This window comes from Neocloeon triangulifer, unplaced genomic scaffold, assembly GCF_031216515.1.
Source record: "Neocloeon triangulifer isolate White Clay Creek 2 clone unplaced genomic scaffold, ASM3121651v1 ptg000013l, whole genome shotgun sequence".
In the NCBI taxonomy this organism is placed as follows: domain Eukaryota; kingdom Metazoa; phylum Arthropoda; class Insecta; order Ephemeroptera; family Baetidae; genus Neocloeon; species Neocloeon triangulifer.
The window spans coordinates 1,335,429-1,355,349 of record NW_026775555.1 but is presented as its reverse complement, the minus strand read 5'-3'; the positions used below and the strand labels follow the sequence as shown (position 1 = coordinate 1,355,349).

The following is a 19,921-nucleotide window of genomic DNA, read 5'->3' as shown; positions in this document are numbered from 1 at the left end:
TCAGTTTTTGTCAAATCAATTATATATTGGCTCAGCTTGGGCTAGATTGAATAATTTGACATTTTGAATCTTGGTTTACAAAATTGTATTATTTATTCATTTTGATATAAATAGAGTATTGAACATTCCAACGGCGCTGTTAATTTATTTTATAGGAAAAGATACAATAATTTGCTTCTCGCTTTGATCATTAAAATTCACGAGGAAAGAACACAAATATTAATTGCTGTGCTTGTGAATGAAACATCGAAAACACCTATAAATTGTTCTGTGGGCGTCGCGGTGCTCCAAAGCATTAAAATTGTGCGTTTTCATTAATGACCTCGGAATTTTATAATTGGAATTTTAAGCTTATGAAAAATTGTAATGTTTTGCATGATTCTTACTTCAAGTGTTTTATTTTGAGTTTCACTAATGGAAGCAGATTTTTTTATAAATTTTTTAATTGGGTTTCAATTATATTTTGTTAGGCCATTTTCCTCTTACACTAAAAGTTGAAAATTTGAATAGGTGTATTTATTTTTAGTTTTTAACTTTAATTTGGAAGCCTTGAGGAGAAGACTTAATGCATTTCCATCAAAATGCGAACGATAAGAATGAAAAAAACATCATTGAAACAGAAAAAAATCAAACTTTAAAAATAATCTAGCAGTTCATATGATTTGGTGCGATGTTGTCCATGGAGGCCGGCGCCGTTTGAAGCCGCTCCGATATGGTGGCGACGCCACCCTTGACGTCCCAAAAACCGTCAGAGGTCGAAGAGCAAGGTCTGGGTGGTTTTCCGCCACTCCTGGGGCGTGCAGAGGGTCGCTCTCTCGCGGAAGACGGGGCTGTTTTGAGACCCAGTGATAGCATGGCATGGGTCGTCTCCATGGAGAAGTGCGTTTCGGCTTGCGCTGGTGTCGCGTTCGAAGAGGTCGATGCCGATTCTTGGTATGTTTTCAGCTGGGCCAGTGACCTGCAAAAGGAAATAATGAGAGGTTCATGCATAAAGGATTATTCTTCTTTTAATTGAATTTTTCCCTTTGATGGCCTTTTTCTTTTCGACTCTGTCGGAGAGGAAAAAATTAATTTTTTGTACTTCCTAATACAACATAAATATGATTTATTAAATGGAAATTTTAGGAACTCTCTCTTTCAGAAAAAACTTGATTGCTTACTTTTTTCTGTTTAGTTCAACAAACGAGAATGAATCTGAATTTTAGGAATTTTGATAAAATGAACTCACATTATATGGAAATTATCTCTATAAAAAAGGAACAAAAGCAGAAAAAACTTGCCAAAAAGAAACAACATAATATGGTGATTTGAATTTAAAGTCGGCTTTTCCTCCATAGGTTTTGTGATTTGTTTAAAAAAAAACATGTTTCGGCTGCAGGCTGCAGCCATAATTCATTGAAAATTATTCCACAGCTCATTAATTAAGGCTACATCCCGCAGCAGAAATATTGTTTTTCTTAAACAATGGAGGAAAAGCCAACTTTAAATAAAAATCACCATGAATCAACCCTCGATCGTGAAAATGTACAACAAAAATAATAATGATAAATATCCATTCAAAAGTTAATAAAAATTAATAAATTATTTTGTGGAAGAATTTATTTACAATCGAGCGTTGTTTCTTGTTATTTTAATTGGTTTTCAAATTATTTTAATTCACCTCATGATAGGGTCGTTGATGGGTTGGTGCTGCACAGAGAGGTGGACGCTGGAGCGGGTGATTCTTTTGTCGTCAAGGTGTTTGGGCGCCGGTTGAGGTTGCAGACTGGCCGCTCTGCTCCTCTGCAGCTTTTTGGGGGTTGGTTCGTTCGTGAGCAGCTCGGCGGACGCCCTTTGCGGCTCTTCGTCGTCCTTGCTCCGGTAACACACGTAGCGGGGCGCAAATGACTCCCCAGGGACGAAAACGCGAATGCCGTCCTCGTGGACCCGCAGGATCTCGCGATGGTAATAGTGCTCCAAAACTTTGGCGCCCCAAATGCATGGAATGCTGAACACGGCAGCTGTAAAAGTTCGCACACTTAATATTTTTCTTCCACCGCTACGACTTCATACACTCTCAACTTTGTTTGTAAATGCAAATATTAGACAAACAAAATATTAGTGTGTTTCCATGTTGGAAATATAATAGTGAAGGGTAATTACAAATAACTTGCATTATTCAACAGTTACAATAAGCACCAGCCGATAAGTCTTCAGACTTGGCTGGACTTGTAAAATTAGATCAAATAAATTCTATAAAAAAAAAATCTGGAATAAGGGCGATTTCGGTAAAAATTTAACACAAAAAAACTTGATTTTAATATTTTTTATATATTTAAAATTTATTTCAGATCAAACTCATTAACAATGAGAAGATAAAAAATAGTTTTTTTTAATTAATCAAAAAATGTTTAATTTATTTTTTCAATTAAAAAACATGGCATGCCCGTTTTGGAATAATGGAAACAAATTTTTAACAGAAAAATATTATTAAAAGAGGAGTTTTCTGATTTTAAACTAACTTTCTTATATGCAAAACGGGTGTATATTAGCAACAAATTTCTTAATATGCAAAATGGGTAATTTTGGAGGGCACTTACGGAAGCCCTTGTACTTCAGGTTCGTCATCCTGGCTAGCGGCGATCCCTGCAGGGGGTCGGGCATTTGCAGGGACTTGAACGTTCTCTGCAGGGGCACCGTTCCGATCACAAGTGGCATGTTGATTATCAAAGGCTCCTCATTTGTGGTCATCTCGGCCAAGAACTGGAAAACGAGACCAAACTAAAGCATCTCCCACTGCGCCTTACTTGGGGTCAACGAGCGTCCGGTTTTCCACCTCGGGGGGAATAAAATCGTTAAGCTAATTAGATTGTTTGGTTTCCTCGGTAAAATATTGGAACAATAGGAGAGAGCCTGAGGGCTGCGAACCAACTTTCAAACTTTTGATGATTTTTGCCTAATTAGCCGAGTTCTGCAAGCGTCTGGGGTTTATTCTATTTTGTTGAATTTGAGTTTGCAACTCACATCGAGACGGTACTCGACGTCCAAAACTTTGCAACAGTCGGTGAGGCTGAATGAGGCGGGCAGCGAGGGCACCTGCAGAGGCACGTCCACCCACGATCGCGACTCCCCGCAGCGCACAGCACCCTTCGCCACTTGAGACACGACTTGCTCGTCGACGCGGTGCCGAAATCCCTTGCTCGAATGATAAGTTGCCACCTGCGACAAAGGACACACAAATGGATAAATGGCTCTCTCGCGTGCGACAATACATTTTTTTGTGTCACTTTTTTTTCCGACAAGCGCCCGCAGAGATAAATTTGCTCCGTCGTCGTCGCAGCCGCGACGTAGAAAGAAAAGATGCCGTCAGCGATTTGCTCAGCTCCACACAGAGAGCGAGTCTCGTTATTTAAAAATAAAATCCAGATTTTTGGAGTGCGAATGTGACACGAGGCGAAATTGGATTGAGATTGCTTAAAAATTGGCCCAAAGTTTGGGAAAAAGAGGCATAAATCTTTGACAAAAGTTTATACCGGGAATATAACTTTGAATTAAATATTTTCCAAGTTCATTTAAAGTTGTTAGGTTGTGGTTTTGGAAATTCCTTCCCTATAAACTTTGGGAAAAGATAACTTTTTTTTCTGGATTTCACTCTTCAAAGCTCAATGTGTGCACTTTTTTACTTCCATTTAAAAAAAAATCGGAAACTTATCAAAATAAATTCTGTTTTAAATTGTTTTAAAAATTTGCAAACAAGTGAATCTAAAAATTAACAAAATTTGAAATTTTTTTATTGATTTTGAGGGAAGATTTTTACATTTTTCTTGTCTGGAAGAAATTTGCTATAAAATACTTCTCAAGTAGCGGTTTCAAACGTTTTTAATCAAAAAATTCCTCACGCCTTTACAAGCCACAAGAACGCACACATCGGAAAATGTAGCTCGAAATTTTATCATGCTTTTATTACTCGCTTCCAGACGTGAAAGCGCAATTCCAATATTAAGGTTATTGGAGTTCTTTGGCGTCTGTGTCGACGTGTTGCTTTTACTATAAACTTCGCAGCTCTGCAAAATATCAGACATTCTCCAGTCACGTTTCGAGCAAAATGAAATGGAACGGGAACTTTGCGAAGCCAATCAAGTATGGCGTCCATTCAATTAAAGCAGTTTTTATATGAAGTCTCTATTGCAATTTTTTCATTAAGGCGACTAAATATTTATCATCTGTAATCTTTAAAGTTGAAAAAGAATATAAAATGAAAATTTAGAAAAGCTTTTATTAAAAAGAGAGGAAGTTCGAAATCGTATTTTTCCCACTTTGTTTGCACTGGCGCTTGCTACGGATTTAGTTGAAATATTCCGCGGTTGTGTCCATTTTTCGTCGGAAAAAGCTGCAGAGAAAAAATATGGAAGTGCTCAGACCGTGATATTAATTTGTACCGGCAGCAAAAGCTCTGCTTGCGCGAACAAAACTTTGTTTCCTCATCAAAGGTCCGAGATTGTGTTTGCATTTTTTGCACTGTATTAAAGAGAGGGAAATTGAACCTGCACTAGCTTGGCCACGGTCGACGTGACCGGATTGCTGCTCATGTTGGCGATTTCTGCACTGATGCGGATCGTCTCTCCAGGCACATAACCTCGTCTGGGGATGCTGGCCTCTGCAACCACCGTGCCGCGGCTGCAGCAGAAAAAGCACTGGTTGCTGCTCTTTTGCCCACCGGCTGAACTCTGCACCAGGAAAAACAAGACATATTAATATAGCTACGGAGGAAATAATAAATAATTGCCTTTGAACAACCGCGTTTAGAAGCCATGCATATTTAATGACGCTTCTGGCTTTGACAGTTGAATTTTTAATGATTGTCAGCTTTCCTAATTTGGCTTTTAACCTTTGGATTTTCGTTGCTTTTGTCGCACTTTTTTCTCAATTAGTCACTAATTATTCATTTGCTTAATTCTCTTTCCATTGTTAATGCACAATCACCACCTTATCAATCAGAAAATCAACAGCACTTTATATCAATGGACCATTTAAAATTTTTTGTCGAAGTAAAATATACGTGGAAATGAAGGGATCGGGCTTTTTCCTTGTTGTAGAAATTGTTTTTTATTCAAAATCAAATGGCTCTACCAGTTTCGGCCACGGTCTGCGGCCCTATTTCATGAGCAAGAAAAAATTGCAAAATTTAAAAAAAATCACATTTTGGCAGAAAAATTAAAATCTAAACTTAATATATATATATATATATATATTTTTTTTAGGGTCAGGCCAAGACAAGGTCTTGTTGGCCTGTGCCCTTTTTAGTGCAATTTTGTCTTTTTTTATTTTATTTTTGGGTTTGTCTTTATTGAAATCAAGCATCATTTATTTACGCTGGCAATACAATAAATTTATTTATTTTATTCTTAAGAATTCAATTTTTTAATTATTTCCGATACTGCGTGCTTCTGGATTCGTTTTCTATCAAAATTAGAATTTATGTGGTATATTTTTGAAGTGATGATGAAAATTGAAAATTGCTGTCCGAATTTTGACTTTTGAGCCGAATTCACATAGTTGTAATAAAATATGATTGCAAAATTTCAGCATAGAGGACACCTTTGTTGCCTACGTCGTCATTTTACTTGCGTTTCAATGGAAAATGTCAACCCAACCACTTTTCAAAATCAATTAATGAGTCCTCGATAAGCACAACTCCAAGCAAATTACAAACTATCCACCTTTGGCAACTTGATTGATTAAGAGCTCTTGAGAAGGTTTGGAACATCTGACGGGGGTTTTGTCTTTGGTCTTTGTTGCATGAAAATAACGAGAAGCTAATTGCAAGATTTGATTGAGTGCCGCGCTAAAGAAAGGGTCGCATCTATATTCAGAGAAAGAAAAATTATTTCACCTCGGCTTTCGACTCAAGGTTGACGTCGGCGTTGGCGGAAACGCTGAAGAAGGATTTTCTTTTGACACTAGGCAGCCAAGGCCGCTCGAGGGAAGCTTCACAAAAATATCGCACGTAGCCGTAGCGGCCGTGGAACGACGTTGGCAGCTTTGTTGGCAGCGTGTATTGGAAAGGGAAGGCATGTTCTCCTGGCCACAGGTTCTCCTTTACACCTGCAAAAACGACAACAATTTTAATTAATGTTGCAAGGCCACGTCTTGCATTTGCGTTGTTTTGCGCCGTATATTGAGAACTATGCATGGATGGGACAAAACCTTATTATAAACTAATGTGTCTCATATACATACAAAGTTGTGCCCAGGCAAAGTTTTTGCTCCATGAAAGGAGCAAAACAAGCAGAAGCTGTGATTATTTTGTTGCAGGTCAGGAAATAATTTTCCAGCTTGGTGAGTTTGCGAGCGAATATGTCATTAAAGGTCAGAGTTGAATAGTGCTGATTTACCACGGAATGATGCAAGTTTATAACAAGAAAGTGTGTCGTGTGTGGTTGCTCAGAGAAAAGCAAGAGAGAGAGAGAGAAGTTTTGAGTGTGAGTAAATATTGTGAAAAACTTGAAACTAACTAAATTCGGCATTAAAGTGGAAATAAACATAAATTTTCCAATTTTGAAAAGTTCAATTCAAGTTTCCAATTGAATGAATTTTTATATACAAATTTCACAAGCAAAATAATATGACAATTTTCCAAAACAAAATTTAATCGGCTCTTTTATTAAGGACGGATTACTTACTGCTATATTTGTGTCCAAACACGTAAAATTTGTGCTCAAAATATTTCTCAGTCGATCTAAAGGAGCCCTGCTGCTGTTTGCTCTTCAGAGCTGTAATTTTGTTCTTTGTACCAGTGCTCTGTTGTGGCAAATTGCTTGGAGTGGCAACGGGCTTCGTTGAAATTGATCCGTTGCCTCCGGACGGCGCCTGTTCGCTCGAGGGAGTCGTGAATGAAAATTTGCAGTCGCTCCCTTCGCCTTTTGCCGACGGCCGCCTGCAAAAAAGACAGTGCCATCAACGAGCAAGTGGCATTTCTGTTTTCCCGGCTACAATTTTAATGCTATTTGCACTGATCAAAGGCGTTTTTCCGGGTCTACATCTACAACATGAATATGTATTATTTAGCCTGCGGGCGCATGCATGCGAGGGAAAACACAATTTTGTGGTGGAGTCGGATGTGGCTCCAGAGCTAGGTCTGTCCGCTTTGAATAGCAACAATAAAAGGGAGTAGCTTTTATTAAAGAGAGAGATCGCCACTGCTCTTTCTAAATTACACGTCAAACTAAATAATTTAGAATTCATTAAATGAGTAACTCGCATAGCTACAATTAGCAGATTAAAAATAATGAAGCAACCCTCTCAAAATCAATTTAAATTCTTATGTGAAGTGCGCGCGTCCTTGGTTTCCAACCCACCTGCGCCCCATTAAAGACAATCATAACCACCAGTCACAAAAACAAGTCATTAACGCCACGCAAAAGGAGTAATTTAATTGCAAGCTGAATTATTAATAAATAAATTTTGTGCAGTAACGAGAGCGAGCCATGGTTTTGCATCAAGCACCTCGCAAATAGTGTTGGCCGCTTGCAAATCTAGGTCAGCTGCCATAGACAACCAGCGTTAATTTGCACACGGACGGAAATTTTCATTAACCCTGCAAAATGGCAACGTACAACCCCAGGCGAGCCAACAAACCAATGAGTGACGGCAGTATTTTTCCCCATTACAAATTTTACACTGCAAATGGTAAAAAATAACAACGACTCTCTATTGTCGCAATTGTGTGGCAAGTTGCTTTTTTTGGAATAACAAAAAACGAGGAAAATTCCGCTTCTCGTGCGAATAAAACGGCGTATGAGATAAACCTAAATGGTATCGCAAAATATATAAAAGCAACGGCAAAAAAGAGCGAGAGTGAAAAATCGCTACAGATTCTACCCTTTGCTCTCCGGAGAAAATAAAAAATGAGACGTACACCTTGTTCTTGGCGCAGAACGCTTTTTTCAATTGCACAATCCGTCGCACATCCCACTGGGGAGGCTCATCCGAAGGCACGTACACGTAGGCCTCGCCAACAAATCGCACTATGATGCCTGCAAAAGAAATATTTTTGGTTATAAATATTTTGACAATCATGATTTTTTATTATTTCCCGAATCAGTTAGGAAATTTTTTCTTTCAGTTGATTAAATTGACAAAAGCGAATCTCGCATTTATGTATTTTATAAGAATATAGAAGCTTATATTAATCCCATGTGGAATTCCGCTTTAAAATTCAGATTAAAAAGAGCTGAAAAATGTTCGTCGTCATTCTGGAAATGCAATTTTCGAGAAACTCAGTCAGTCGACTTGTCGTAATTAATTTGCACGCCGTGGGAGCAGCGTCTCCAAAACCAATTACAAGACCTTATTGAGCTGCTAATGCAATTTTCCCCGCACAAGATTTGCCAATGCTCGCGGAAATTGTTCGCCAGCGAGCGGAACGGCAAAAAAAAATCGGAGCAATTGGCGCACAGCGAATTATTAAAAAATAAAACGGGCAGCTGTGCCGCCAGATTTTCATTTGCGTCGCTGGGCTGGCGGCAGATAGAAATTTAATGGCAAATAATCAAGTTCGCTCCACTTACCAAATGGATTTCTAATTTTTCCAACCAGAAAACTCGCGCTCTCAGCTTTCCATTTGCATCACTTTTTTATTGCCGGGAGGCGTTGAAATCAAAACGGTTGATTTGAGATTTTATTGATCAAGGCTGTTTACTTTTGATGAGGCAGTTTATCATCCACACAAGGGGCAGTTTATTTTGCTCACGAATTTCAAATATGCACAAACATTTTAACTCTGGTGCATTTAAGCATCTTGGTCATAAATAATTTGCTCTTAATTATGTAAGAAGCTGAGGCAAGTCTCTTGGGAACCGTAAAGTGGGAACAAGAGGATTGAAATTTTTTTCTCCTGAAAAATTTGCGGTATATTTTCACAGCTTTTTTTTCAAAAAAAGTTTGGTAACTGAAAATTGAAAATATTGGATCAACAAAAGAGGTCATGTAAAATGACAGTTGACATTTCAAAAACATTCAAATTAAAATTGAAAAATTAAATTCTGCCAAATTAAGCACTCTAAATTGAATATGTCAAACCAGTGGTGTGTAAATTTCAGATTAATTGCGAGTGGTCTGGAATATCCTTGCTGATTGAGTTAAGCATTCATCAAAGCATAGAGAATTGGCAATTATTGTTTGCTTAACACACGGCTGAGCCGTGCGTTTGTTTGATGTTGGTTTCGTGTTGTTGTGGTGTGGGAGCTGCAAAGCCCATTTCAGAGCTAGCGTTTATCGATTTGTGTTGGAAAGCAATGCAACACGTCCCAACACAAGCAGTTAGTTAATTCTTTGCCGCGAATTTTTTCGCTTGGTCTGCGCGGCTGCCCGTGTCACTAACATGCAAATCAGCCGCGTGTTTAAACAGACTTCTCAGTTTCAGACGAATTGCAAATGAAATGAGGTGGAGCGCATCTGACAATGAACAGAGAGTTTCACACAGACTTGAATTGACGATTTCCATACTTGATTATACGCGCGACCCACATTTCGTCATCACTTTCAGAGCTATGCTTTTGTTTGTCAAAGGTTAATTTGAATTAATTTGCATACAAAATTCAATTGTCTCAGCTGTTGTTGCAGCAAACAAGTCGTTTTTAAGTATATTGTATATTTCTCCATTTCAAAATGAAGTAAAGGAGGTGCAGGTTGTTATTTTTCATTTCGATTGTAATAAATAAAGCTGCAATAATAATAATAATTCGTCATGTCTGTTTTATATTTGCATATGATATATTTAATTAGTTCAGCTCATGGTTTTGAATAATAGAAACTCTCTATTGCCTTTATGAACTATGTTTTGATTTAGTAAAACAGAACTCCATGGTTATTTTTTTTTTCATTTTGGCTAAAAAAAAATTGGGAATTTATCCTAATTCTACTAACAATAAAAAATTTTTAAACGGTGCAACATTTAAAAATTTAAAGATATAATTATTCCACATTGCATTCATATTTTATACACGGCAAGCAGTGGAGTCTTAAAAATTTGGTCACTGCGTAATAATCTTAAAATCTGAAGGGGACGCTTTAGATCAATAAAGAGAGAGAAGGCAAAATTGCAATTCAATTTTGAAAATATATTGTATAAACTTATTTCTGATATTGATTTATTTGCAAATATCAATACATTGGATGGAAATTATTCACTTTGGTGTTGATCAAGAGCGAACTTGTAAAGATTCAAAGCTATTTTCAGTAAGTCTCCGACTAAGCGTGTATTAAACCATTGCTGATTTTGCGGTAAAGCGCTTTTGCGCTTCTGTATAAACAAAGCCAGAGCAAACTGCCATCAGTTTGCATGCTTATTAATTAATACCATGTGGCATTTTATGAAGTGAGTGGTGTATTATCATCAGTGATTACAAACGCGAAAGTCTATTTCTGGAGACGATAATAATCGTCGCCTACACGTTTGATTATCTATAATCTTTGAATTTTATTATTCAATCATAAATGGTAGAATTGAATAAGGAATTTATTTCTCAACAAAGTTGGCGTCAACAAGTAATGACCCAAATCATTTCGCTCAATTGCTTTAGCGCCTTTTAAATTGGTTCCAAATGCTTTGCTTGCTTTTAACCCAAACAGAATCAACGGAGCACAGTTTTCAGTTCATTATTTAAATTACTCAAGGGGGTAAACAATTTTCTGAGAACGCTTAAGGCTTGTTAGCTGATGATACTTGCGATATTAATAATGAATCATAATTTTATGCGCTCTCAAGTGGAAAATAAATCAAAACCATTCTCACGGTATATCCAATTAAGTTTGATATACTTGCGAGCTCGAGAAAGTTGGGTGCAAACTTGAAGGACTGCCTTTATCGCAGTGGCCATAAATCGAAGGCGATAAGTATTTATCGGCAAAGTGCACCGCAACCGTGCCAGGTGCTCGCACTTCTCGACCCAGAGCAAACATGCCTCCCCGAGAATATTGAAAATCCATTTGCGGGGCAAATATTGGCGCCTGGCAAAATAAATCACACTTTGAGCAACTTCTGTCGTGTGTGGAAAGCGGAGAAAATATACAGTATAGGTTTCAGTCGCACAAAACGCAGAAAAGAAAATTATTACACTGTTTCCCGCCTGGTTTAGCCCTTTAGATTTGGTGTACAGAGAGTTGAAAGGAAAACTGCTTTACCCTTAACGGTCAGACATTCCGCCAGCTGCACCCTCACTTCGCCACTCACCACGTCGCCAGAGAAAAAGGTTTGCCGAGGCCGGTCGAGGTGCACGTCCAATCGAGTTATCGCTGGTATTGCCTTTCCATTTGCGAACTGCAACAAATCCCAATACAATCAATACAAGCTTTTCTTTTTCTTATAAATGAAGTATAAACCAAACTATTCATCATGTTGATTGAAAATTAAAAATATTTTTATTGGTTAAAAAGGAACTAATCTATTTCTCTCCACAAGATCAAACAAGCAAAAGAGGAAAAAGTCCTTAATTTTACAGAAACAAATTCCATGTGGTATTGCAGATACAATAAGCTTTAATGAAAAGTTTTGTTGATACAACTAGCCATTCATCTTTTCCTCTTCATGTTTATTGATTTTTTAGTGGTGGTGAGTTGCGGTAAAAAAATCCGTATCACTGCAAGAGTAAAGAGGATTTGTACATTGCGAAGCTTTGTACTTCACGTATCCAAGCAACGACATTCTTGCAAAACGTTTTCCTTAAGAAGCAATAAAATTGCATGCACGATTCACGGCGAGATATATGAAAAACTCAAAGGACCGAGAGAATTCCAATTTCCCTTTTGATTACAAAAACGTTATGTAAACCTTTATCTCTTTATTTATCAAAAATAACGCGGGGTGAGCTTGTCAGTTTCAATAAACTAGTCAGCGCTGGGCACACGGACTGACGTGCAGCTTATATAATAATATATAAAAGTATATTTATCCTGAATCAATAACAATCACTTTTTGACTTTTCAAGCTTCTGAATATGTTGCCATGTTTCCCTTCAAGATATTCTCACAATATTTTTATTAATATTATAACATATTATTCAGTTTGAGGATGGAATTTTGGAAGTTTCATGGAAAATAACAACATATTTCCACGTTCCTAAAAAGGTTGAAAATCATATTTCTCCCATCTTTCCGTACCTACAGCTTTTTAATAAAAGAAGCTGCCATCGCGTCCCTTTTCTGCGGCAGAATGTGATTTTAAGCGAGCTGAGCAGGGAGATGATAAAAGTTTTTGTGCTCAGAATGTGAAAATGTGAAATGTACGTGTGTGTTAGCAGCGGTGCCAAGATGCTTGCGTGACCGCCTAAAGAGTGCATACGTGAGGCAAAACCATAACCCTTTTGTATTTTTTTCCCTCACGTGTACTTATTTTTATCTGTCCAAATACATACAAGGGGGCATTATCCTTGTATAAGTCAACACGCGCATGCTTATGGAGAGATAACCCTGTGAAAAAAATTAATATAAGAAAAAAATGTTACACGCACACCACAATCGAAATATTTATAATATTGAAACTACATTTTTTTAATCAAATTAAATTATTTTGATGGACACATATGGAAATTTTCATTTTTAAATGATGCATTTTGTGCAATTTATTAAGAGTTGTCTAATTAACTCGGATTACCACGCCCGCGAGCATCACCACACCCAAGCGCAATCATAAATCGGCCGCAGGCATTGTTGACCTTTACACTTTTTTTGCAAAATGAACACGCAAAGTACCCACGCGGGCCATGCAATATTATGTAAAAATTTTTGACTGGTTTAATAGAGAGCCAAGCAGACAGAAGTTTCAACATTTCAACAACCTACGCTAAAAAATATATATTTTTATAAAAATTAGTTTTTTTGTAGAATATTGATTTCTAAGCGCGGCCTCCTCCTGCTTCTATGTCGACATACATATTTGGGCTCTGCAGCAAATTTACAATTCTGATTTTCCAACCAACGAGTGCTCTGTAATTTGAGAGGATAATATGCATTTCATTTTTCGAGAACAAAAGAAAATTGTCAAAGAAACAGCGCTCCTTTCATAACTTTTATATGCAACCATGGAATTCTTATTGAATGTTAATGCCAACACATTACGTCCCAGCAGCACGTTGTGAAAATTGGTTTTCTTTTGCGCCGTCAAATAGCAAATTCCATGACATGGTTGTGATGAGAAATTCAATATGCATAGAGACAGTCCACTCAGGAGAGTTTGAGCATTAATTGCTTTTGCACTCCAACCTATCGTTGCCTTATTGCATTGCGGTGTATTTTTTAGTAATATTTCAAAATGCAAATTAAACGTAATCCAGGGTCAAAACCCCGTCATCGTGGCTGTCTGAATATATTAGTAATTTTTTTGAAATTGCTTCATTTACATCGTTGGAAAAATGTTTTTAATTAAATTAATTTTTAACCTTTCTGCCCAAGTTTATTGGAAATCTGTGTGTATATTTAAGGTATGATATTGCGACGACACACCCCGATTTCAAAGGGAATTGGTGGAAAGTTTCTACTCTACCCATTGGCACCCCAGAACGGCCATTAATTTTTGCCAAATTTTGCACTTAGTTGTAAATTGGGTTCATAAATAAGGGAAAATTATGCTAAACTTTCGCCTTGCACAGAAAACTGAATTCTTTATAAGCGGAAAGTTTGACAGAATTCAATCAATTTACATTCCAACCCACAGACCATTCACCTTACTTCTGATCGAGCGACAAAACGTGTTCCGCGTTTATTTGAGATAATTACCAGAGCAATCAACACTCTAATTTTACCCCTGAGGTCTAACTCGCCGATCGATAGCCGTGTTGCTCAGACAAGCGAGCGCAAGTTCAATGAACAAGAAGTGGTTTGCCAAATCATCACGTAGGATTTCGTTCCTTACTTGCAATTTCAGCGAAATCAGAGCCAAAACTTTCTGCCATGAAGAAATTTAATCGAAAAATAATATTATTCAAAGCAGCATGTGTATGCATATGACGTGAGAATAAATCACTTCTGTGTTGCCTTGATGCGTACGTATAAATTCTTTCGCGTGCGTCTATTTTTGAACGGTGTGTAAATTGATTAAAACAACACAAAATTGGGAAAAATTCAACAGTTTGTTGTTTATTTACTTCATATTACATAAAAGAATAATTATTTTCTAACATTCTTGTGATAAAAATAATTTAAACCTTTTTATTTATAGAAAAAAATTTGAGAATGGTTATTTTTAGGTGTAAATGTTACGCTATGTTGATGACAATTTTCGTTAGACTTGTTGGGAGGAAATTAAATTTGAATTAGATTAAATTAATTATAATTTTGAACTGTGCGTGGAGGAAGAGAACTGCTCATAGGCGAGAACAATAGAAACCTACATCAACGTGACACGTTTTATCGCAAGAAGGCCGTTTTCTCCGCCACTTGAGATGCTCATCAAATTTCTGCATTCTTCACTTTAATGAAAATACCTATGACCTAATTAAATGAAGTGTTGTCTGTCACACAGATGTTGTTTGTAGTTTCTGGTTATTATCAAAATTAATTAATCATGGAATTCATGCGAACTTTCTTCTTCAATGTTCCAAATTTCTCTGGAACTGGAGGTAAATTACCCTCGCGGAACAATTTTGGTATATATTATGAGCGAGAATTTGTGCAGGTGGAAAATTAATGTCTGCCTGAAAAAGTTTCCTTGTAGTTTACCTGCCTTGCCTGTATTCACAAAGTTAATCTGCGTGCTTGGAATGCTTCTGAATTGTAAGCAAAAAACAGCAGCTCTAGTTTTCCGCGGTACGCTGAAAATTAATATATGGAAATTAAAAAGCATATATTAGTATTTTTTTGTTCATTTAGCTCAGATTTAGCTTATTTTTCATCCAAAAATTGTAATATATTATATTGCAATCAGTCAAACTCGTGTAGAGAAGAAAAAAATAGGTGCTGCGTTTTTTTAGCGTTGGGTGATTGATTAGGTTCAGAATGAAAGCAGCTCATCCAGCAAAACGCTTCTTTGTCCGTGAAATTCTTGGCAGGATGTAATTTTAATAAGAATTTTCATGAGCCTAAGCGAAATTCCCATCAACACACGCGACCCCTAAAGCACCCTTTGCTGCTATGTCAAAAGAAACTGATATTAAAAAGCTCTTTAAAGAGAAGCCCTGCGCATAAATATATGTATTTTTTTTTAAGGATTAAAGATAGAATTTTCCAATGCTTTCATTATCAAGTATAACAAGAAGTTTTTTATAAGCTAAATTATTTTCCTCATTTAAAATTTCATAATTTACTAAGAGCTTCTTGTGATATTTTTCTTATCCAACGCATCTCGAAATGCAACGGTTAACAGGCCATTTTTAATCTGAATACATTTTTTCAACAAAGGGATCTATTTTCGCTCATACTACAAACTCGTGAAAATGCGCTTTATTTGCCACAAACAAATTTGCGATTTCCATGGACTTTTTGTTGAAAGCGGATTAATGTGCGTTTGCACAACAGTGCTGGTTTCGGCGAAAGTATAAAAGAGAATAACGATTGCAGCGGCGGTGTGGGTAATAATGGCACGAACGCCTTCGTCGAGCGTGATGAAGTTGCTCGCAATAATAAAAAGGGAGTAAAAAAGAGGCCCGTCGGCGCACATGGCACCTTTTTATTGCAATTGACCTTTCAAATAAAAGGGCTGTTAAAAATGGGAGGAGATTTATATCCCAATTTCATTTATAACTTATTTTTCGATTAGGTTTTGCGCGACCATCGCTGTTATTGTCTCTTGCAGAAGTCTCGGCTTTTTATACCAAAAAATCTGATAGAGAAGCTGCAAGACTTTTTTCAGAACATCAAAAGGAAAGACCATCGCCGATAAACTTCACAGTCGGATTAGCACAAAGTGTTTTTATTCAAATCTGTACGTTGCTCTGAAGTTCCTGACTAATACATACAAATATTGATAACCCAATCTAGTGATAATGAGCAAGACAAGAAAGTTTGTTGAAAATAGAATAAAAATTTTTACTGGGTACTCCTACACTTCTGTAATATATTTTTCCTTTAAATTCATTTTTAAACTGGAGTTCTTTAATAATTTATTAACCCCAAAAATATGTTCACATTTCTTAGGCAAATGTTACCTACTTGCTTTTATTTTAGGTACAAAATTGTAAAAAGTGCAAAATTGTAAATAGCATAACATGTAATATTATTTTATACAATATCTATAACTTTTATCTATATTTTATTATTTAGGTATTTCTTTACGAATGAGCGCGTTTTGTATGAATTTTGTTTTCAAAAATTAGGCCCCTAAAAAAGAATAAATAAATGATCAAACATAATATTATATTTTGTTTGAAGAGGAGATGATCTTGGAAATGAAGGAAATCGGGCTAGTTTTCGTTGCAAAAATTGTTTTTATTCAAAAACCAAACGGCTCATGTTTGTTTTTGAATAAAAACAATTTTTGCAACGAGGAAAAGTCCGATTTTCTTCATTTCCTTAATATTATAGCCCTAAAATATCAAAATATTTCATTTTAAGTGAAGTAAGATAATTTAACTTTTCAAAAATGATGGATTTTATAATTAGTTTAGTGAAAATACTTAAAATCAGCGTAAAATAATTAGTTTGCTTTTTTTTTAAATTGTGATTTTTTTTGTAATTTTGGTTTTTTTTGGTATGTTAAAAATAACTTGGCAGCGCGTTTGTTCATAGCACTTGAATTTTGTTAGTTTTAAGATTTTAATTTTTATGTTGAAATGTGGTGTTTTCTAAATTTTGCTTATTTTCTGCATTTTTCTTGCTCTTGGACGCAGACCGTGACCGAAACTGATAGTGCCGTCTTGTTTTCTAATTAAAACAATTTTTCAACGAGGAAAAGCCCGATATATTCATTTCCATAAAAACTATTTCAATTTTGTGGCACAGCAAACAAAATCTAGAAAATAAACGCCCTTTTTCTCCCCTATTCCATAAAATCAGGTCACGTTCTGAGCCGGAGCTGAACAAATATTACGAAAGTTAGGAAAATTATCGTCGGGCAAACAAAGAAAGATCATGGAGATTAATTGCGAGATAAAATCTGTGCAGCGCCAACTTACGAAAGAAAGGGTCTTTTCAAGTCAACACGTAAGCCAGCGATTGAACAACCTGTGAGTGCTTTTCGATCACGCACTGCTGCTCACCTTGATCTCGTCCATTTGCTAACTGCTGATGAGGACCAACATTTCTTCTGCGGAAAACAACATATCTGGAATGCGTACACGTATTTCGCCGCCGCACCGCAACTGCTTAATTCTTTTTTAATGCACGCCCCGAGAGGCTGCCGAGGCCGTGCATGGCGTGTTGCCCAACTAACGCCTTTGTTCCGCCAGACACGGAATATACACGCTCGCCATAATACTGCTCTTTGAACGACGACGGCCTCCGTGACACGGCCAGCGGCGTGACTGGGTCCGCGTGCGAACAGGTGATGAACACCTTCGCTCATTTTTTAAGTTTCTTGTTTGACTCATTGATAAAAAAGAAGAAAAAAAATGCATGAATTTGCTGATTAAAAAGAGAATATTTATATTTTCTCGAATTTGAATAAATAAAGACTTAGATTTTTTAGATTTTCAGAATTTTCAAAAACAGCGCGGTCGCTAAAAAGTTATCATAATTTGCTCATTTTACAATTACCTGAATTTTTCTACTTATTTGCTGGTGTTTACCAAAAATTGTCCAGTCTGGTCAGTTTACCGTGGGAAATTGTTTGATTGATTTGACGGGAGTGTTTGATTTGCTTTTTTATTTCCCCGAGAGACTTTTCGGTATTGTGTGCATGATTTGATTTTTTTTTCATTTCCCCAAGAGACTTTTTGGTAACGTGTGCAAATTTTCCGAGTTGGAAACTCATGGACGCGGAAGCAGTTTTTTGTGCAAATTCATTGCCCGCAGCGACGCAACGGAGCCCATCTAATTCAGCAAAATGTCAACGTGGAAAAAAGAAAACATTTAATGGAAGCTTTTTGCTCAGAAAAAAAAATCCATTTCGGGACTCTTTTGTTCTTTTAATACTGAATACGCCACTGGGCACGACACGCTAGTCTTATGAATTTCCCGCGTATGTGTGCATTGAGAGCTGCTGCAACAACAGGCGGTGTATAGCAGAGTAGTGACGTCACTCATATTTAAAAAATAAATTTTCAGCGGCCTTCCGTGACAATATAATCTCGGATCGGCTCGTTTTTTTTTATGACGACTGCTACCTGTGCGCGGGCAGCGAATATTAACTGCCCGAAGAAACCCGCCGGGGGGAGATCGTTTTAAAGAAATTCAGATTGGCCCTCTCGGGCACATAGCAGACCTTGGGGCTTTGAGCATTTATGGGCAAGGACACGAATTCTGCACATTGCGTTTTCCTCTTCCTGTTGAATTATTCATCGGACAGAAATAAAACGAATCGACGCAGTGGGAAAGCTGCACGGCGAGGGCTTCGTTTGATTTAATATGCCTCACTCGGAACTAGAGCATCAATTTCAGGGAAATTGCTGGTGATTTGCGATGTCGTATTGCATCCACTTCTTTCAGAGTAATCTTCTATTCGCATTTATTATGTAGCTCTGTAAGCGGATTTGAATAAATAACTGAATAAGTCACCCGGGACAAGCTTAGAGAATCACTCTACAAAGTAAATAGAATTGGTTGAATTTTCCTCTTACTTACAATTAGTATTGATTTTTAAGCAAAAGTCTGCACGACCTGCATCTGAAGTATGCTCAAAGCTCTCTCTATGACAAAAAATATCTCTTGAAAATTTTTAATATTTTTCATGTTTGATAGTACTTGAAAAAAATCATTAATAAATTCAAGGCTGCGAACGCCTGGAGCGCCACGGTTAGGCAACATGTTGGACAACAATGCACAGCGTGTTGCATAACTAGACTTTTTCATACACTTTCGCTCCTTTTGATTATGTCATAAAAATAACTTTTGAAGTTAAATTTTTGTCTCGCGAGGTAAAAGGTTATCTCGCATTATTTTTAATTTTACTCGTCTGTTTAAATTAAAGCATAAATCGCGGAATAAATTTTAACTATAGAATTTGTGACGTCGGGGATATCAGAAAAATAGATTATTTTATTTCTGATTAAAAAAAAATTATCTACATTTTGGTGTAATATCTTTTTTATTTTAATTCACGAAAGAAGAGTTTTTAACAATAAAATTAAATTAAATTAATTAAGGGCTGCAAAAAAAACTTTAGACTTTTTATCTAAACTCTAAAACTAGAGTTGGGAGTTTACAGATTAAACAAAAGTTAAAATCCCTTTTTCCTTATTTTTATTGAAATATCTATTAAATAAATTTCCAATATTTTTTATACCCCGCCTGTATATTTGAAGTTTTCTGTTGTTCTAAAAAAGACACGCTGTTATCATAATGTAAAACATAAATAAACTGTGTGCGGTTGGTAAAGCGTCAAGGGTTATTTTGTTGGTTACAGGGGGATAAGCACCTAACGTTATAAATGTGTGGAAATACTGTCAGATTAGCAACTTCTGTTTACACGCGCAACCAAGAAAAATAGCATTTTGTACAAAGATAATATTATTTTTTAATATGTCACCCTTTTTACGCTGCACAAATACCAAATTCCATTGCAGTAAAATTTAATGTAATTCCAAATTTAAATTTTTTTTTTGTTATGATAGATTATAATTTCTCTTAATAATATAATTTCTCTTCCATTCATTATTTTTCTATGCATAAAAGAACCATGCATTTTATTTCATTTACCTTGTAAATTAGAAGTCGCGTAGTGTTGCCTTCGGAAGATGGTTCTGAGCCGTCTGCTTCAAAATGTATCATGCCAGGATGGTCCCCTATTGGTGTTTTAGGCCTCTGCAGCATTAGACTAAACATGTTGCTGGTTTTCGGTCTCTGCGTGCTACAC

At 36.5% G+C, this 19,921-nt stretch overlaps 1 protein-coding gene across 2 annotated transcripts; it reads right to left on the bottom strand.

Annotated features, from left to right (window-relative positions):
• Window positions 1–100: 100 nt before the first annotated feature.
• Window positions 101–19,905, bottom strand: LOC132198958 (uncharacterized). 2 transcript variants are annotated; one of them, XM_059623308.1, is made up of 10 exons: window positions 19,765–19,905; window positions 11,164–11,299; window positions 7,898–8,015; window positions 6,663–6,916; window positions 5,873–6,084; window positions 4,524–4,706; window positions 3,004–3,198; window positions 2,580–2,742; window positions 1,661–2,000; window positions 101–958 (listed from the first exon to the last, which is right to left on the bottom strand). In XM_059623308.1, exons 1-10 carry the CDS (start codon window positions 19,888–19,890, stop codon window positions 646–648), a joined length of 2,040 nt encoding a protein of 679 aa, XP_059479291.1. In that variant the 5' UTR covers window positions 19,891–19,905; the 3' UTR covers window positions 101–645. The 2 variants fall into 2 exon arrangements, with proteins under 2 accessions (XP_059479291.1, XP_059479292.1); XM_059623309.1 differs by lacking the exon at window positions 19,765–19,905 and adding an exon at window positions 17,169–17,305.
• Window positions 19,906–19,921: the final 16 nt, after the last annotated feature.